Source organism: Ictalurus furcatus, chromosome 20 (assembly GCF_023375685.1).
Source record: "Ictalurus furcatus strain D&B chromosome 20, Billie_1.0, whole genome shotgun sequence".
Taxonomy (NCBI): domain Eukaryota; kingdom Metazoa; phylum Chordata; class Actinopteri; order Siluriformes; family Ictaluridae; genus Ictalurus; species Ictalurus furcatus.
Window position 1 is genome coordinate 19,856,073 of NC_071274.1, and position 20,351 is coordinate 19,876,423.

At 37.4% G+C, this 20,351-nt stretch overlaps 2 protein-coding genes and 1 pseudogene across 3 annotated transcripts; all 3 read left to right on the plus strand.

The window, feature by feature from the left end:
• The first annotated feature begins 415 nt into the window (after positions 1 to 415).
• On the plus strand, positions 416 to 3,596 carry LOC128624064 (polymeric immunoglobulin receptor-like). The gene is made up of 5 exons (XM_053651345.1): positions 416 to 489; positions 674 to 994; positions 1,092 to 1,397; positions 2,897 to 2,933; positions 3,384 to 3,596. The coding sequence occupies exons 1-5, from the start codon at positions 453 to 455 to the stop codon at positions 3,415 to 3,417; spliced, it is 735 nt and encodes a 244-aa protein (XP_053507320.1). The 5' UTR covers positions 416 to 452; the 3' UTR covers positions 3,418 to 3,596.
• Positions 3,597 to 5,011: 1,415 nt separating this feature from the next.
• Positions 5,012 to 6,897, plus strand: LOC128624044 (uncharacterized; annotated as a pseudogene).
• Positions 6,898 to 7,318: 421 nt separating this feature from the next.
• On the plus strand, positions 7,319 to 14,667 carry LOC128624062 (polymeric immunoglobulin receptor-like). 2 transcript variants are annotated; one of them, XM_053651342.1, is made up of 11 exons: positions 7,319 to 7,862; positions 8,152 to 8,466; positions 8,547 to 8,855; positions 9,691 to 9,730; positions 9,882 to 9,976; positions 10,363 to 10,403; positions 10,505 to 10,567; positions 10,698 to 10,757; positions 12,743 to 12,805; positions 12,943 to 13,005; positions 14,215 to 14,667. In XM_053651342.1, the coding sequence occupies exons 1-10, from the start codon at positions 7,802 to 7,804 to the stop codon at positions 13,000 to 13,002; spliced, it is 1,107 nt and encodes a 368-aa protein (XP_053507317.1). In that variant the 5' UTR covers positions 7,319 to 7,801; the 3' UTR covers positions 13,003 to 13,005; positions 14,215 to 14,667. The 2 variants fall into 2 exon arrangements, with proteins under 2 accessions (XP_053507317.1, XP_053507318.1); XM_053651343.1 differs by having other exon boundaries at positions 10,375 to 10,403.
• Positions 14,668 to 20,351: the final 5,684 nt, after the last annotated feature.

A 20,351-nucleotide genomic window follows, 5' to 3' on the forward strand; every position in this document is an offset into this window, starting at 1 on the left:
TTTCACAGAGCTTTTCACAGGGCCGGACGTTACACGCAACATGTGGTGGTTTTTACCGCATAAGAAGAAGTCAGACACGTCATTTATAAACAATGTAAAATGGCAATGAACATATTTATGAACTTATTTATGGCTCTGACAGCGTGGTGCAAACCTTAACTTAGACTGACACAAATAAATAAAATCAGAAACGCTCTACTGTGTATACCACGTCTCTGCATTGCAAGGCATGGAATAATGTTTGTTCCTGTTATAGCAGCTATAAAAACTTACATTCTCATCCTCATTTCTCTGTGTGTTGAATAAGACAAAGCTGTGACTAAATTAAGACACACTGTGGTTTTAGACTACATTGTAAGATTAGCAGGAAGAGGAACTGCTTGAGCTGCTACAGACACAGTGACAACTTCTCAGAGAAGCAGGACACGAGAAAACATCAGAACAAATCTAACATGAGCCGCTTTTTTATTTTTAATCTCTTCATTTCCAGTAAGTACATTTCTCATGCACTCTTCTATCCTATTTTACATTCTTGTGCAGAATAAACCATTGATACATCAAAAACCTAACGCATTGAACTAATTTATCCATCATCAGTAATATCTTGATTTATCAAGTATCGAATATTTTATTTTCACTGAGTAATAGTAGTGTTTTTCTGTTCTGTGTGCAGGTGTTGCCAGTCAGGCATGGAGGCAGTTTAGTTTTAAAACTGGAGCATCTGTCACCATCCCGTGTCATTATGATAGGACATATATACAACATAAGAAATACTGGTGCTATGGTACAACATTCAGTTCCTGCAAAATTCAGGCGTATGCCAATGAGACACAGGGGAAAGTGACAGTGACTGATAACCCAGCGGAGAGTCTCTTTACTGTGACTATGAATAATCTCCAGACAGAAAACACTGGAATGTACTGGTGTGCTGTAAAGATAGGTGGAATATTTGATCCAGATGTAAAAGAAGACTTTTATATCACAGTGAATTCAGGTATTAAGTTACAATCTGCAAATAATTAGTGAATTTAGCAGTGTTCTAAGGTTGCTAAAGATTAATCATACATAACTGACTCTATATTTGTGCTCAGATCCTGATCTGTCTGTGTTGGAGAGCAGAGTGAGTGGTGAGGAAGGAGGCAGCGTCACAGTCCAGTGTCTCTACAGCGCTGCGTATCAGAATACACAGAAGAAGTGGTGCAGATTCAATGATAGGTTGTGCACATTTAGGAGTACTGATACATCCCAGAATTCAGCAGTGCAGGTCAGTGATGATGGGAGAAGATCCTTCAGTGTGCAGATGAGTAGACTGAAGAAGAGTGATGCTGGCTGGTACTGGTGCAGTGCAGGAGATCTGCAGGTTCCTGTTCACATCAGTGTCTGTGCCGAAGCTCCAGGTATTATTGTCATGCATTATCTGCAGTACTATCATTATTGTAGCAAAACTGGTTGTCAGTGAAAAAGATTGTTCTGAATGTTCACATTGTCTTCTTAATGGTAGAATTCAGGCAGCAACTTAATAAGATTACTAAAAATTAAATGGTTCAAACACTCTACCATGATCACCATGACGACCCAAGATCACAAGACTGCATGACTACAGACCAGTTGCTTTGATGTCTGTGGTTGTGAAATAATCTGAGAGACTGGTGGTGGCCTACCTGAAGGACATAACTGGACCCTTGCTGGACCCCCTTCAGTTTGCTTATCAAGCAAATAGGTCAGTGCATGATGCAGACAACATGGGACTGCATTACATCCTGCAACACCTTGACAGACCAGGCACTTATGCAAGGATCCAACTTGTGAACTTCAGTTCAGCTTTCAACACTATCATCCCAGATTTCCTCCGGTGAAAATTAACTCAGCTCTACGTGCCAACTGCCTTCTATCAGTGGATCACCCGCTTCAGCTTTTTCACCAGGGAAAATTCACATCCAGCACCTGCACAATCAGCACCGCCGCTCCTCAGGGTTAGGTGCTCTCCCCACTGCTCTTCTCCCTCTACACAAATGACTACACCTCTACAGACCCCTCTGTCAAGCTCCTGAAGTTTGCAAATGAAACCACATCTAGGTTGGTGATGAGTCTGCATACAGAAGGGAGGTTGAACAGCTGTCTGTCTGGTGCAGAACATTTCACAATATTCCACACTAACAGGTGGAAAATTAATTTTTTTGGCCTCTGGTAAAAGAGTTAATTGAATGTTCCTTTTGCACATATTTATTCAAATAAACATGGAAATAGTGTATAATATACAAAAGCAATGAACATCTAAGTTATATAATTTACAATACGTAGATAAAATAGACAATGCATTCATTGCTCTACTGTTCGAGGCTGATAAAGTCTGATTTAAGTTAAGTTTGATATGATTTCATATGAAATTCCAATAGTATAGACATAGTGTTCATTCTTTTGTATGTTGTATTTAATGTAATGTCATTTTTCATTTTAATTCAACAAATTCTGAATACAGAATTTATTACTTCTACTCTTTTTTAAATGATTGAGTGTTTTTGTTGTTGTTCTTTTGAGTCTTTTTATGCTGTTGGGTTTTATGCTGTCCTAATAGCTCTTGGTTCAAATCAGGGACGTCACTCCAGTTGCAACTGGAACAGTTGCAACGCTGTTTAAGAAGTTATGTAAGAGGAACAAAAGATTACATTTGGGCCTTCTGTATCGTTGTTAGAGACAGACACAATTAGGTGACCTAGATATCTTTGAAATGGTTTGTGCCTCCAAATTACTGGGTTCTCACATTGTGTCCTTTTGGCATATTAAATAAATAAGAGATTTAGATGGACACTATGGATATAGAGGCAGTTCAAGTCATTTCTGGTTGTGCCACTGTTACAAATATCACTTCTAATAATAATTTCTCCTTTGGCTTTAGTGACAGATTCTTCAGATTCCAGCAGTAAAGAACCCACGTGAGTGCATAAACTTGTATTATACATTGCTGATAGGAATGAGTCATTAGTAGACACTAGTATTTTATGGTCTCTGAAATAATTTTAGGCTATGCTAATTTTTCAGTTATGTATTTCGAGTTGTTTGTAATTAAAAGCTAATGTTATTGGAAAGATTCCCAGTAATATTATTGATTTGACAATTTTTTTAGGGAAAAAAAAAGACTTCTTCCTCCATTCTTCCTTAGCTGTCAATGTATAAAAGCAATAAAACTTCACTGGCTCTTCAAGAGTTTATTAAAAGAGTTTATTGCATAATTAAGGGTTCTTAACCTCCTACAAAATGTCTACTTGGAACCCTTTCTGAGAGGGAAACGGCACAGAATCTTGAAGTGAATGCACGTGTGACACCTCAGCACATGCTGTAATTAACACTGTGATTGATCCCTGGTGTGTTTTGTTTTGTTTCAGAAAGCCAGTGCAGTTCTGTATTGCACACAACTGAAGGACGTGATGTTGGTGGCACTGCAGCATTAAGAAGCTGGCACATTCAATATATTCAATTATTTTTTGTAAAAAAACAGCACAGTCAGTCATGCGTTAATCCTTACATATCAGTTAGAACACATTGTCATACATTTCCCATAAAGATCAATAAAATACATCTATCTATAATGCCCTCTACTAATATTGGCACCCTTGGTAAATATGAGCAAAAAGTCTGTGAAAAATTGTCTTTATTGTTTTTGTTAATACTTTGTGCTGCCTCCCTTTTCTGAGACAGCTCTGAGTCTTCTCCTATAACGCCTGATGAGGTTGGAGAATACATGGCAAGGCACCATTCCTCCATACAGAAGCTCTCCAGATCCTTCAAATTTCGAGGTCCATGCTGGGGGACTCTCCTCTTCAGTTCACCCCACAGGTTTTCTATGGGTTTCAAGTCAGGGGACTGGGATGGCCATGGCAGGACCTTGATTTTGTGGTCAGTAAACCATTTTTGTGTTGATTTTGATGTATGTTTTGGATCATTGTCCTGCTGGAAGATCCAACCACGGAACATTTTAAGCTTTCTGTCAGAGGCAGTCAGGTTTTCATTTAATATCTGTTGATATTTGATAGAGTCCATGATGCCATGTTTTCAAACAAAATGTCCAGGTGCTCTGACAGAAAAACAGCTCCAAAACATTAAAGAGCCACGTTGAGACGATATAGACACACGTCCAATTCCAGGTTGATTCATAACATTTCCACTTGACTGGAACTTCTTAATTATTGCCCTGATGGTATAAATGGGCATTTTCAATGCTTCTGCTATTTTCTTATACCCACTTCCCATTGTGTGAAGCTCAACAACCTTTTGCCACACATCACAGCTATATACCTCGGTCTTACCCATTGTTATGAATGACTAAGGGAATTTGGCCTATGAGTTACCTCATATTTATACCCCTGTGAAAAGGGAAGTCATGCTTGAACAATTTCCTATTCCTAGTCACCCAGGTATACTAAAAAAAATGTAAAATATCAGTGAAAATATACTTAAAATATATTTTTCTCATATCAATGAGAATTTCTATATCAATTTTGATATAGATATAGAAATATCAATTTCTATATCAATAGGGGTGCCAATAATTGTTGCATTTAACAAAGTTTTTTTTTTGGATGAACCTGTGTTTTGTTTGTAGTTGTTTGATATCCATGAGAGCAGAGTATTTTTGTGAATTATTTTTAACAATAGATCAAAAGGTTAAACACAATTAAAAGACAAATTTTCACAGCCTTCATTGCTCATATTTAACAAGGGCGCCAATATTAGTGGAAGGCACTTTATTTGTCTGTCTATCAACCTAACATACAATTTACAAACTTAGTCAATGGTGATGCTATGTCATATAGCAAAAGATCATTCCTATTCTAGACAACAACATATTAATATTTAATGAAGGTGTGTATGCGATTGTTGTTAACTATAATAAAGCTTGTTATACTTCTACATGTTTCTGTATCTCTGAAGGACTTATGTTTGTGTGTGTGTGTGTGTGTGTGTGTGTGTGTGTGTGTGTGTTATGATATGTTGCCATTTGTCAAGTGTTCTTATGGGAAAAATTGCTCTGGTGAGACTTTATAAGATATTTCATCACCATAGCACTAAATTGCCTCACACTGTGGTTCAAGACAACATTGTAAGTTTACCAGGAAGAGGACTTACTTGAGCTTCCATAGCCACAGTACCGACTCCACAGAAAAGCAGAATGCAAGAATGGGAACAAATTCAAAATGAGCTACTTTTTCATTTTTATTCTCTTCATTTCCAGTAAGTCCATGTCTCATGCACTCTTCTATCCTATTTCACATTCTTGTGCAGAATAAACCACTGATATATCAAAAACCTAACGCATTAAACTAATGCATCGACCATCAGTAATGTCTTGTATTATCAAATCTCAGATATTTTATTTGCATTGAGTAATAGTCGAGAATTTCTGTTCTGTGTGCAGGTCTTGACAGTTTTTTGGCCAGCATCCAGACAGTTAAGTGTTCGAACTGGAGCATCTGTCACTATCCGATATCATTATGATATTAAATATATACAACACAAGAAATATTGGTGCTATGGTGCTAATTCAGCATTCATTTCCTGGACAATTTATATGTATGTCAATGAGACACAGGGGAAAGTGACAGTGACTGATAATTCAGCTGAGAGTCTCTTTACGCTGATGATGAATAATCTCCAGACAGAAAACACTGGATGGCACTAGTGCGCTGTAGAGATAGGTGGAAAATGGGACCAAGATGTTCAACAAGGCCTTTATATCACAGTGAAATCAGGAATCCAATTACAAACAGCAAATACTAATCAGTGCATTTAGCAATGCTTTTATTGACTATTGACTCTGTATTTGTGCTCAGATCCTGATCTGTCTGTGATGGAGAGCAGAGTGAGTGGTGAGGAAGGAGACAATATCACAGTCCAGTGTCTCTACAGCACTGAGTATCAGAATACACAGAAGCAGTGGTGCAGATTTAAAGATGTACACTGTAACACGTTTAAGAGGACTGATATACATATCCCAGAATTCAACAGAGCACATCAGTGATGATGGGAGAAACCCATATTTACAAGTCTGTACAACTGATCTACTTTTGTCTATGTAATGTGGCTTAAAATGTTTTGTAAACATTATTAGAGTAGAATTAGTTTTAACCTATGGGCGGATGTTCTAACAGGGGTTCAAAAGTAAAGCCAAAAGATCTTTGAGGCCCTCTAGTGGCTGAATGCAGTACAATTGTTGGTACATGTTCGTGAAAGGAACTGACAGTGCTGTGAAAAAGTATTTACTTTTTTTTTTTTTTTTTTTACTTATTGAATTTTTTTTGTGTATATCTGATACTGAATAGTTTTAAATCTAAAAAAATAAAATAAAATATAAACATAAAACAAAGGCAACCTGAGTAAATGCACAATACAGTTTTTATTTATTTATTTTTTATTGAAGCAAAAAAATGTTATCCAACACCTATCACCAATGAGAAAAATTAACTGCCCTTTTAAAATTTGTTTGTGCCACCTTTTAGCAGCAATAACTGCAGCCAGACGCTTCTGATAACTGGAGATCAGTCTTTCACGTACTTCTAAGACAAGGACTTGCCCAAGACTTGAAACAGATCACAGACCTACATCAGTCACATGATAATCAGTCAGTCTCAAAACACCAGTTCCTCAATATGGCCATCACATTTCCCTCAAGCTACTTGTTATCTGAAAGCTTCTTAAGAGCTCTTTTTAACAGTTATAACACAGTTGTGTAGACATGTAATATATAATGCATTTCGGTCATCGTGATCCGGAGATATCAATCACTTCAGAAGTGCAGATGATTCCCAGTAATGGCCCAGGTTTTCCACTAAAGAATGTGATCATGTGACCAGTGTGCACTCTATATATGCAGATTGGGATATCTGATTTTCAAACATTGCAATTGCATTTAGATGCATAATTAATACAATATCGAGTTCCACAATGTGTCACACATTTTCACGATGCTCATCATTACACACCTATTCCAAGGAGTATAGGAGTATAGGAGTAAAACTCCTAGTGTTGAATTAACACCCAGGGTGATCATTTGTGTCCAATGGACTTATATAAACACTTTAGGGTGTGCATTCAACACTCTGGGTGTTAAATCAACACTGGGGATTTTGTTGTGTAGAATTCAATGGTTTAAGTTGTCTTGTTGGCTATTTTAGATCACTTGCAGTTTCACACCTCAGAAAACATAAACCACCAGGCTTTTCATTATGTCTTTGTGATAAGTTTAAGAATCACCAGAATTATACAGCAGTGTTGAATCTCTATTCTGATTGGTCAGAAGCTTTAAAGTAAAAGAGATTTAGTCTGATGATGATGGTGATTATAATCTCGCTGTCTAGTTTCACCCTGATTTGGATAAGTTTCATTTTGAGTCTGGTTCCTCTTAAAGTTTGAGTCCTTGCCATTGTTGCCACTGGTTTGCTCATTAAGGATCTAAATCTCCATCTGGGAAATGCTATCAAATCTCAAACGGCAAAATATGAACACTGACTTTTAGTTCTTCTGTCGATGTAATGAAAAAATGTATCTCAATTTAATTAATGAATGAAGTAATTGTGTATTTCTGTATGTATTTTTTTACATTACTACATAACCATGGAAACTCCACATGCATGTGAGCTATATTTTACTGCGCATGTTTACTTTCTGCTGGGGGTTTATACGGATGTTTGATTTAGAGTGTGCAACAGAAAGATAGAGAGAGTGAAAAAAAGGGAACTAAGCTAGTACAAAGCAACTTCACCCAGAAGTAAGGAGTGTATTTGTAATAACTGTCTCTTTGGGAAACATGCACTTTTACTCACTAGTTGGTTCTGGAATTCTCTTTGGGTTCTTCCTCTGTATATCAGGTAAGATTAAAACTGTATCATTCCTATATATCTATCTATCTATCTATCTATCTATCTATCTATATTTATATGTACATATATATATAGTTATAGTGTGTGTGAGTGTGTGTGTGTGTGTCCTTCATTTTCTAAAGGTTTAAATAAGCTCTTATAGACGACTTCCTTTCATAGAGCAGTGGCTGTTGAAACCTTTCGTCATTTGTAGACTGAATTTGTTCCTGGTTCATGATCATTGTGAATCAGTGTCTGAGTAATGCTAATGCTGTTTCGTAATGTGGCTTTCTTGCAGACGTACAGAGCATGAGGACACTGAAAAACGTAGCTGTAAAACACGGAGGATCTGTCACTATTCCGTGTCTTTATGAAGACCAATACAAACCAAACCCTAAATTCTGGTGCAAAGGGTATTTTTGGTCTTCCTGCAGCATAGAAGCCTATGCAAACTCAATTGGTAGTACATCAGTCACTGATTATCTAGCACAGGATATGTTCACTGTTGAACTGAACCCGGTTTCTGATTCTGGAACGTACTGGTGCGCAGCAGAAATTGGTAGTAAATGGACCCAAGATGACTATGATTATTTGTACCTAACTGTTAGTCAAGGTAAGAAACTGAAATGATGTAGAAATATAAGATTTGTAACAGACTTCCTTACACCACTCATTTGCTGCCTCTTTATTCAGATCCTGATCTGTCTGTGAAGGAGAGCAGAGTGAGTGCTGAGGAAGGAGGAAGCATCACAGTCCAATGTCTCTACAGCGCTGCGTATCAGAATACACAGAAGCAGTGGTGCAGATTCAAAGACAATGTATGCAACACATTTAGGAGTACTGATACATCCCAGAAGTCAGCAGTGCAGGTCAGTGATGATGGGAGAGGATCCTTCAGTGTGCAGATGAGTGGACTGAAGAAGAGTGATGCTGGCTGGTACTGGTGCAGTGCAGGAGATCTGCAGGTTCCTGTTCACATCAGTGTCGGTGATGAAGCTCCAGGTATTACATTTGATTTCATATAACAATGGGAGGAATTTATTCATATTCATTTACAACTACCCTGCTGAAAATACAGCCTGGGTCAGCAAGCTTGCTTTATCTTGTCACCAGCCCCAGCAAGTTAAGTTGATCAGGTTGGATGTTTGTAGAGCGGTTATAGACACTTATAAGCTGATTCCAGCTGGCCAAGTCGACCAGCCTGGCCTTATCAAGCTGGTTCTACATGGTCAGGTTAGATGATTTTAGTGGGGTTTTTGGACACTTGCAGTTTTGTTCTAGCTGATCAGACTGGTTCCAGCTGGTCAAGTTTGATGGTTTTAGTGGGGGTTTTCAACACTTACGGGCTGGTTCTAGTTGGTAGGGTTTGATGGTTTTTTGAGAGGTTTTGTATGGGCTAATTCTAGGTTAAATACGGATCAGTTTTGAATACTTGTAGGTTGATTCTATCTGGTTAGGCTGCTTCTAGCTGGTCTGACTGGTTCTGGTTGGTCAGGTTGACCAGTCCAGAAGGTCAGGCTAGTTTTAGCTAGTCAGGTTGGTTCTAGTTGGTCAGTTATGAGTATAAAGAGGCTTTGGACACAAGTTGGCCTAGCCCATGAGATCAAATAAGCACTGTTGAAAAGACAGCTAGACTACCTAAACAAACTTAAAATAGCTATGACCAGCAAACCATCTTAGAAACCAGCCTGGTTAGTCTAGTTGGTTCTATCTGGTTAGTTTTATAACTTTAATGTGTCTTTGGACACTTACAGTATAAGCTAAATCTAACGGGTTCTAGGGTGTACTCAATTTTGTGAGATACTGTATATATATGTCTGTGTTATACTCTTTGCAGGTATCTCTGAAAAAAAAGAGGAACATAAAACATCTCCTATGTAAGTACTGAGGTTTTTTTTTTTTTTTTTTTTTTTTTGTAACCCTAAAGTATTTTTGAAAAATTATGGTTTTACCAAGTCACATTTTTCAATTTCTAAATTTGATAGCAAGCATTTTCAATGTCTCTCATCCCATCCCCTTTCAACACAGTGATGACACTATACTGGCTCTTTGCATCATCTCTGGGCTCTTTTTGGTGCTCATAGTGACTGGTTGTGTCATCTGGAAGCGTAAACAGAAACACAGTCAGTAGCTTTTTTCATACGTTTTCAAAAATTGATGTCCAGTCTCTTAATGTTACTGCATTTTTTCTGTTTCCCTCTATGTAATGGTTACACCATAATACCCGTGGTATGTATATATTATTTTTTACCTAGTCTTACTTTATCTAATCCATCTACTCTTGTTGGCCATTTTATCAACTAAAACATACACTACTGTCTGGGCTAGAACTAAATCAGTCCCAACCTCTTATGACCAATGGTGGTGCTATAGTACTTGGTTCTATGGAAGTAAAAAAAGAATCCTTTTTAAGTCAGCAAATAAGACAATGTGGATGGCAATTACTATTTCTATATTTTCTTGAAAGAGAGGAGCAGTTATAGCTTTAGCACTTTTTTCTCTTTTGCAGTTGGACTATTAGTCTTAAACAAAGGAGCTAGCCACAGTCCGGTATGTGTTACACATGTGTTATTTGATTGTGTAGTTGCCTGCATTGCAAAAGCTTACAAAGGTATGACATCTGACAGCTGTTTTTCCCTTTGTTCACATAGATAAACACTGATGTGGTTTATGATGATGTCGTTTTGGGACAGCCACAGAGCATTCCAAACAAGGTATAACTATCTTTATGTAAACCTAAGACCCATATATATATAAGTAAGGAAAACAAAATTTCCTGATTATTTACACAATTCAGTCCTACATCTGTCTACAGTTAGTGCATGTTTGTGTCTCAAATTGTAGAGTCCCAAAGAACGTGAGGATGCGGTGATATATAGCACTGTGGTAGATGGACAATGCAAGGTATGTTTATTTTACCCTAAGGTTGTGTATTTACAGAACATATATAAAAAGCCATTAATAATGGTAATTGTTAAATATGAACATGCTTCTATTTGTTTTAAATATCATGATTTGCAGTAGGTTGTGTTTAGACATAATGTAGGTTAACCCAAATTATAGGCTTGTGTAACAGTGTAAATTTTCTGTCCCCTCAAAATAACTCAACACACAGCCATTAATGTCTAAACTGCTGGCAACAAAAGTGAGTACACCCCTAAGTGAAAATGTCCAAATTGGGCCCAAAGTGTCAATATTTTGTGTGGCCACCATTATTTTCCAGCACTGCCTTAACCCTCTTGGGCATGGAGTTCACCAGAGCTTCACAGGTTGCCACTGGAGTCCTCATCCCGGAGCTGGTGGATGTTAGAGACCTTGTGCTCCTCCACCTTCCGTTTGAGGATGCCCCACAGATGCTCAATAGGGTTTAGGTCTGGAGACATGCTTGGCCAGTCCATCACCTTCACCCTCAGCTTCTTTAGCAAGGCAGTGGTTGTCTTGGAGGTGTGTTTGGGGTTGTTATCATGCTGGAATACTGCCCTGCAGCCCAGTCTCCAAAGGGAGGGGATCATGTTCTGCTTCAGTATGTCACAGTACATGTTGGCATTCATGGTTCCCTCAATGAACTGTAGCTCCCCAGTGCCGGCAGCACTCATGCAGCCCCAGACCATGACACTCCCACCACCATGCTTGACTGTAGACAAGACACAGTTGTCTTTGTACTCCTCACCTGGTTGCCACCACACACACTTGACACCATCTGAACCAAATAAGTTTATCTTGGTCTCATCAGACCACAGGACATGGTTCCAGTAATCCATGTCCTGCTTGTCTTCAGCAAACTGTTTGTCACATAAAAAGATATAATCAAATATTTACAAAAATGTGATGGGTGTACTCACTTTTGTGAGATACTGTAAATATAATGTTGAGACCATTTTTGAAGCCCATTTAGTTTTTATATAAACCCCCAGCCCCCCACCGCCAAATTTCAAAACTAAGTAGGAAATATTATATACACTGTAAAAAAAAAAAAAAAAAAAATCTTATTTTCTTATTATCATCTTAGCAAGTGAAAATATCTTGAATATAGTCACATCGATCTATTATTTCCTATTATAAGATTACAATAAACCAATTATAATAACATTAAGCATATTTCTAGACATTATTACTCATTTCAAGCTTGTAGTTTTCTTATTCTGGCAGATAATTTTGCTTCTTTCTAGAAATAAATGCTTAAGATGAGCAAAATGATCTGCCAGTTTCGATCCTGAAATGAGTACAAATGGCTTGAAATAGGTTTAAGAATCTCATATTTGGTTTATTGTAGTCTTATAATAGGAAATACTAGACACATTTGTCTATATTCCTGGTATTTCTACTTGCTAAGATGTAATTTTTTTGTAGATTAAATATACATATTGTTAAAACAGTTGTTTTCAGCATGTCACTGTTCGTACTGGGTGGTTCAGTGGATTAACTCGTACCAGTTTCTTCACATAACTTCACACCAATAAACTGTTAGTAACTTGTTAGCGCTGCAAGCTATGATTTGCAAATTGTCAAATGTTCCTTAGCCTAAAATTTGAGTTAACTTACACTCTGTACAAAAAGACCATTAATAATGTAAATAATACCTCAAGCCATGACATTAATTAACAAGATACAAATATTTCACTGATGTTTGATTGACTGATTACCATTATTAATGACTATTCATATATGACTCAGGTGGGTGTTAATATCTACGCTTAATTATTTCCTCATATGCTTAGTGCACTGTAGTCATCAACATTTTGAAAGCATTAGTTTTGATGTTTGCTTCAATATATTAATATACAGTATTTATATCTGTGGACCTCAGTAAAGTGTTACCAGTAAAATAAAATAAAAAATGCAGAAATGCAGTACAGATCAAAGTAAATGTATTTGTATGCTATCTACAGGCCTCATCAGCTTCTGAGCAAGAAGTCACCTACAGCACTGTCAGAACCTCTCACCATCCAACAGTAAGAATCAAGTATAATGAAACACAGAGGCACAAAACTGGTGGTGTGTGGTCCGAATCGTGTGCCATTTGAACCAAAATCAAATGAAAATGCTTGTATTTTTATCTAAATTTTAAGTTTTTAACATTCATTTTCAGGTCTCTCCAGTTCCCCCGAATGACAAAGTCATCTACAGCTCAGTAAAAAGTCACACATGAGAGGTGAATATAATAATAATAATAATAACTTCAACTGTTTACATCTACATTTCACACACGCTCACACAAATGCAGTCTTCACAGGTGAAACCGAAGGCTAAAACCAAGAGTAGACATTCAGAGCTATTTATCATTTAAACAATCACACCATTTAACAAGACACCCCCAGATAATAAGAAACATGAATGTCAGTCATGTTCCAATATTTTTGCTCACCTGCAAATTGGGTGGTCTGATACAACCTGTGCTATGCTCTATGTCATTTAACACATCTACATATAAATACCAGGAACTAAAAGCTGAAATTCTAAACTCTCTTCTCATATTCATCTTCTAAACTCGAACCCAAATGTCTTCAGTCAATAGCAAAAATAATTGAATTGGCCTTGACGTTCCAATAGTTTCGGAGGGGACTGCATTCGAAGGAGCGCAATAATATAAACCTGGGATTTGAATTACAGTCAGAGCTGCTGTCAGAGAAAATTAATCAACACCTTCTGACCAATCAGAATCGAGAATTCAGCAGCACCGTGGAATATTACACAGAAATGTATCTGGCATTTCACAGCCGAAGATGGATGCAAATGCACTTGAAGCAGTTTTAATATATAAAGTCCAGCAAACAAAATCCAATACGTAAGGCAGATTCAAAGTCAAGGCTGGCAAAGGGGCAAGCGATCAGCAAACAGGATATCACAGAGTAACCGAAGTACCAAAAATCAGGGGACAAACAAAGTCAAAACACCAGAATAGCAATATGGGGGGAAAAACAAGTCTTGGTAATGACAGACCACACCAGGGAACTAAGCAATTTCATCACAGTGATGCAGTGCCAGAATGAGGCTTATATAGGATCACAGTAATGAGTGTGAAATTGAGAACAGGTGCAGACAGTCATGTAATGTGCTCAGGTGACGTGCAGTGGCTGATGGGAATTGGAGTCTCTAGTCCCCTTATCCGGTATTTCCATTACACACTATTTCTTTCAGTATTGGTGTTATAGCTGTAGCATTGTTTAAAAAAAGTACAAAAGTATAAGAAATACTCCAAAAATTGGGGAAAAAATAGATTTGAAAGATACTATAAAAATACAGAGAACCCCTTCATTTAATCTAATGTGAAGTTTGGAATCCATTTCGATATGTAACGCTTTATAATACTGCACAGCAATCAAATTTTGTAATAATTTTAATGTTTTTTTTATCCCCTCAGGCTACTGAAAAAACTCCAGCACTGGAAAGTCTTTGCAAGAAGTGGTGGTACTACACACGTTTTGTGTGTTACTCTATCCACAATCTAGAATCGCTTACTGTAAATTTGTCTTTTCTTCTCAACCACAAGCTTCTCTTTTTTTTTTTTTTTTTTGAGCATGTTTCTGTGTTGGAGGGTGTGTGTGTGTGTGTGTGTGTGTGTTTAACAATGTATACTGCCAAGGTATGCAGTGCTGTGAAAAAAGTATTTGTCCTCATCCTGATTTCTTCTGTTTTTGTGTATATCTCATACTAAATTGTTTTAGATCTTCACATGGAGTACAACATAAAACAAAGGCAACGCACAAGGTAAACACACAATACAGTTTTTATTTATTTATATATTTTATTGAAGCAAAAAAAAAAAAAAAAATTATCCAATACCCATCACCCATGTGAAAAACTAATTGCCCTCTTAAACTTAAAATCTAGTTGTGCCACCTTTAGGGGCAATAACTTTAACTAAACGCTTCCGATAACTGGAGATCAGTCTTTCACTTATTTCTAGGACTAGGATTTACTTCTATGCTTTGGATCATTGTCTTGCTGCATAATCCAGTTGCACTTGCGTTTCAATTACGGACTGAAGACCGGACATTCTCCTTTAGGATTTTCTGGTAGAGATCAGAATCCATGTTTCACTCAATTATTGCAAGTTGCCCAGGCCCTGAAGCAGGAGAACATCCCCACACCATCACACTTCCACCACCATGCTTGACTGTAGGTATGATGTTCTTTGTGGAATTCTGTTTGGTTTATGCCAGATGGAACGGGACCACTCTCTTCCAAACAGTTCCACTTTCGACTCATCAATCCACAGAAAATTCTCCCAAAAGGGTTGAGGATCAAGGTGTGTTTTGGCAAAATTCAGACGAGCCTTAATGTTCTTCTGGGTTAGCAATGGTTTTCACCTCACCACTCTTCCATGGATGCCACTTCTGCCCAGTGTCTTTCTGACAGTGGAGTCATGACCAGTGACCTTTATTGATGAAAGAGAAGCCTGTAGATCCTTTGATGTTGTCCTTGGCTCTTTTGTGACTTAATGGATGAGTAGTTGCTGTGCTCTTGGAGTAATTTTGGAAGGTTGGCCACTTCTGGGAAGGTTCACTACTGTACTGAGTTTTTCCATTTGGAGATAACGGCTCTCGCTGTGGTTCTTTGGAGTCCCAGAGCCTTTGAAATAGCTTTGTAACCCTTCCCAGACTGATGTATTTCAATCACCTTCTTCCTCATCATTTCTGGAATTTCTTTCAAATTTGGCATAGTGTGTTACTGGGTAAGACCTTTTAACCAACTTCATGCTATTGAAAAATTTCTATTTAAGTGTAGATTTGATTGAACAGGGTTTGCAGTAATCAGGCCTGGTTGCGTCTAGTCCAGCTGAATCCCATTATGAATATGCAGTTGCGGAATTATTAACTACGGGGGCAAATAAATTTTCACACAGGCTCAGTTGTTACTGGATAACGTTTTTGCTTCAGTAAATAACATTATCATTTAAAATCTGTATTGTGTGTTTAATCAGGTTGCCTTTGTTTTATATTAGACTTTGTTTTAATTTCTGAAACTATTTAGTATGAGATATTCACAAAAACAGAAGAAATCTTGAGAAATAGTTTTTCACAGCATTGTATCCAGGAATTAAGCTTTATAATACCATCGTTCATTTCTTAACACAGATTTTCGTTATAAAAATGCTCAAATATTTTCCTATATATTAAGCAATAACACATTGTCTAACTGCACGAATGGACAATAAAATGTATTTTCTGTAATGCTAGCCTCTGCTATTAATGAAGTACTTTTTTTTAAAGGAACAGTTGTGCCAAAAATTTAATTCACTGTTGTTACCATACCCCAAACATGTGAATATTGTTTTGTTTTGTTTTGTTTTTAATTAAAGATGCAAACTGGCAAAAAAAAAAAAAAAAACACACATTACTCTAATTAACATTACCACATTATAATTATCACACAGACATATTTGCTTGTTAAATCTATAACACTGACTATACAGTTCACAGCTTTACGGAGGTAAATATACATTACTCTTTACAGTCAGGCATGGTAGTTTGAAGGCATCCATGTTTTTTATTTGTATTTTGGTATTCTTTGTATTTTCCCCCCAAATGACATAATTCCTACTTCAGAAGCAAGCCTCATTCACCAAATACGTATTTACTAACACACACACACACACAAATGGAATATGGAATAAAATGTGTATATTATTATTTTAAAGATCATCTTCATATTTTTCGTTGATTGTCAGGACTGATATTGTGAGTACATATACTGTATAACCTGTTCAGAACTCCTGAGGCGAATAAAAGCTGTCTAATACAGTGGTTTTCAAAGTGGGGCCGCCAGGGGGCGCCCGGGGGCCTCAACAATTTGGTGTGAAAAATAAATAACAATATATAAAATGTATAAATAATAAATAAATGTATGTTTCGCTTTCTCACTCTTGGACAACCACACACACACACACACACACACGCACACACACACACAATTCCTAATGTAATGTAATGTAAAGATGTAAGATGTAATTATTAATAAAAAAAAGGGGGATATATTCAGATGTCTGTAATTTTAAAGACATCTTGCAAAAGGGGGGCCTCGGTCAAATTTTAATGCCATTTGGGGGGCCTTGCCCTGGAAAAGTTTGGGAACCCCTGGTCTAATATACTTCTATGATCTTATTATGTACAGCCAGCACATACTGTACATTGATTTTTAGTGCCACCATGTGGTGGAGCATGACTAAGCCCATACACATTGCAGTTATTTTGGTTCATACTAGCAGTCTAGGAGTCACTGCATCTTGGCATCCTGGCACGAGAAGGGCAAAATCGCAAAAAAATTTCTGGTTCTTACTGTTCTTGTTAACAATGGTTGGAGCATGCACACAAATAAACAGTGGGCTTGGTGAGAAAACGTTCTAAGCAGAATTATGTTTCTTGCTTACTGATTTTTAAGCACCGCTGAAGATTATAAAGATGCTGCAGCACATGAAAAATAAAGAACACCGGCTGATTTGTTTTCCAGAGCTGCTTGCATGTCTAAGAAGGAATTCCCTGCAGGCAGACAGGCAGAAATCCCCGGTTGTACCATTTAATTCTTGTAAACCTTAAAATGTCACTTCATTTTAAAATCATTTTTCATCTTTAAATGTAATGAATCTTTTTTTCTTTAAAGGTTTCTTTACTGATAATGCCATGCTTTTAAATTAGTAACAGAGTCGAGTGTTTTAGCATAAAGGTAAAATGTGGTTAATCCATGCTAATGGCATGAGGATGTTAAGAAAATTATCAGGGGCACGGTGGATTAGTGGTTAGCACGTTTGCCTCACACCTCCAGGGTTGGGAGTTCGACTCCTTCCTTCGCCCTGTGTTCACGGAGTTTGCATGTTCTCCCCGTGCTGTGGGGGGTTTCCTCCAGGGATTCTGGTTTCCTCCCCCAGTCCAAAGACATGCATTGTAGTCTGAATGGAATTTCCAAATTGTCTCTAGTGTGTGAATGGGTGCGTGAGCGTGTGTGCGATTGTGCCCTGTGATGGGTTGGCACCGTGTCCAGTGTGCCCCCTGCATTGTGCCCTTGAGTCCCCTGGGATAGGCTCCAGGATCTCCTGTGACCCTGTGTAGGATAAACGATACGGAAAATGGATGACTCTATACTTTCGGTAGCAGGGATATAATTTCAGTCACCTCATCAGTCAATCACAATATCATTGAAAATAAAGAAGAAGAAAAAAAGAATGACACAACTTCCTTTTCTTCTTCCCATGATCTTCGGAAAATTCTAATGCTGCAACATTGAACATGTGACTGGTGGAATATTGCAAATTTTTCATAAAGCTGCTGTTTCAGCTTTTTTTAAAAAAAAAAAAAAGAAGAAGCATAGTTTTCCTGTATCGTCGTAGTAAGAGGTTAAAAACCCAAAATGCTATGGTGAAACCGTAATTATTGGCACCTCTGTTTTCCTTATGCAAGATATAACAGATGTGGTTTGACGGACTTCAGTTGTTTCTAGTATATGGTTGTTTCTATGATTTGTTTTTCAAATTTTAAAAGTACACCTAAAAAATGTGCAAATACAGAGGCATTGTACTGTGACAGAATTCATTATAATGCTTATCATTACTTATCAAGATTCCCTGAATATATTTATCGCTGTGCTGAAAGGATCTCTAAACGTGAACCTTTTTAATATTATCATAAAGACCATACACATGGGAGGCAAGATTATCAATGCTGATCCATATCTGTGCTCACAGACTAACCCACTATTGGCTTGCCATCCTCATTTCTCTCTCTCAAAGGAAAAAAAAAAAAAAACAGAATGACAGGTATTAAAAACAACACATCTTTAATCTCCCACAGAATCAGAATGCTAAACAGCTAAATGTCAAAAAGGCAACATTTTTTTTAAACCTTTATATGCATCAATAATGTATGTCTAAGGCTGCCTATGAATCTCTCTTGGGGCAATAAAACTTCAGTCAGTCATTTCAAATTGATATAAAAGAATAGAGAATAAATCCAGCATCATGTAAAAAAAAAAAGAAAAAGAAAAAGAAAAAAAAGGATTATCCTGTATTATACTTATCATTTGCAGATTCCATCGGGTTACAGGAGTTCTGCATGTACTGCCATGCCCCATGGGCCAGATATCCGGTAGCACCTGTAGTTAGCAGCGTTCTGCTGTGCTGTTGAGTTTTGCACCTATTAAGAAATGGTTGCAGCATGGCCTTAGGGAAATCTTAAGCTTCATAACACAGCACTTTTAAATTTGTATTTGCTTGTAATATACAGTTGCAGCCCAAATTATTCAACCCCTATCAGGTTTATTGTCAAAATGTACAGACTTTCAGCAGTTTGCAACGAACAAATCAAACAAAAGCAATTGAAATAGTTCAACACAACGAATGCTTCAAGTGGTTTCACCAAATTCAACTGAAAATGCAACTTATAATGACTTCTCCAGTTTCAAAATTATTCAACGGCCTGAATAGAATCCCTCACAACGGCACAAATATGCAAAACAAGTGTTGTCTCAAGCACACCTAATACAACTCATCAAGGGCTTCATTAGTTGCAGCAGGTGTGCTCAATACCTGGACGGGGCAGAAAAAGGATGGCTGCAAGCAGATTTCTGAGAAGGCAGGTTGTGAAAAACCCTCGAGTGACTGCAAAGGCCTGCAGCAAGACTTTCTGGCAACAGGCACTGAGGTTTCAGTGAGCACAGTAAGGTGTGTAATAAACGCAGAAGGTTTCCATGCCAGAACTCCAAGACGTTCACCTATACTGACCCAAAAGCACAAGAAAAGTCGGCTCAAAATCATATAAATAAACCACAGAAGTTTTGGGGTTCTGTTCTGTGGAGCGATGAAACAAACTTTTCAGCACGATGGATCAGCAGTATGTCTGGAGGAAGAAGAATGAAGAAAGAACACTCTGTCCACAGTCAAGCATGGTGGAGGCTCGGTGATGATCTGGGGCTGCTTTGCATTCTCTGGCACTGGAAACCTGCAGCGTGTGGAAGGCGAGATGGATTCAGTGAAGTATCAGGAAATCCTAGGAGAGCACGTCATGCAATCTGTGAGGAAGCTTGGGTGTCACTGGACCTTCCAACAGGACAATGATCCCAAGCATACCTCGAATTCCACCAAGGCTTGGGTGCAGAAGAAGTCCTGGAAGATTCTACAGGGCCGTCACAGTCACCTGACTTCAACCCCATAGAAAATCTCTGTTGGGATTTGATTTGGGAAGGATATATATATATATATATATATATATATATATATATATATATATATATATATATATATATATAAATCTGTGCAAATGCAAAATTAAACAATTTTAAATAAAATAACTTTAATTCCAGTATAATATTGCTAAATACCTATCTACTTGCTCTTGTTATGGTATCTATAGTCTATAACTATAGTTATAGATAATATCAGGTAACCTACTTTATGTCACTTTGCATTAGATTGCCCTACAACAAATCTTATGATATTTCAGCTCAGATTTGTTATAGAAACAGATCAGATTCATTCTTTCTTTTCCTCCTACAGTACCCTCCACTAAT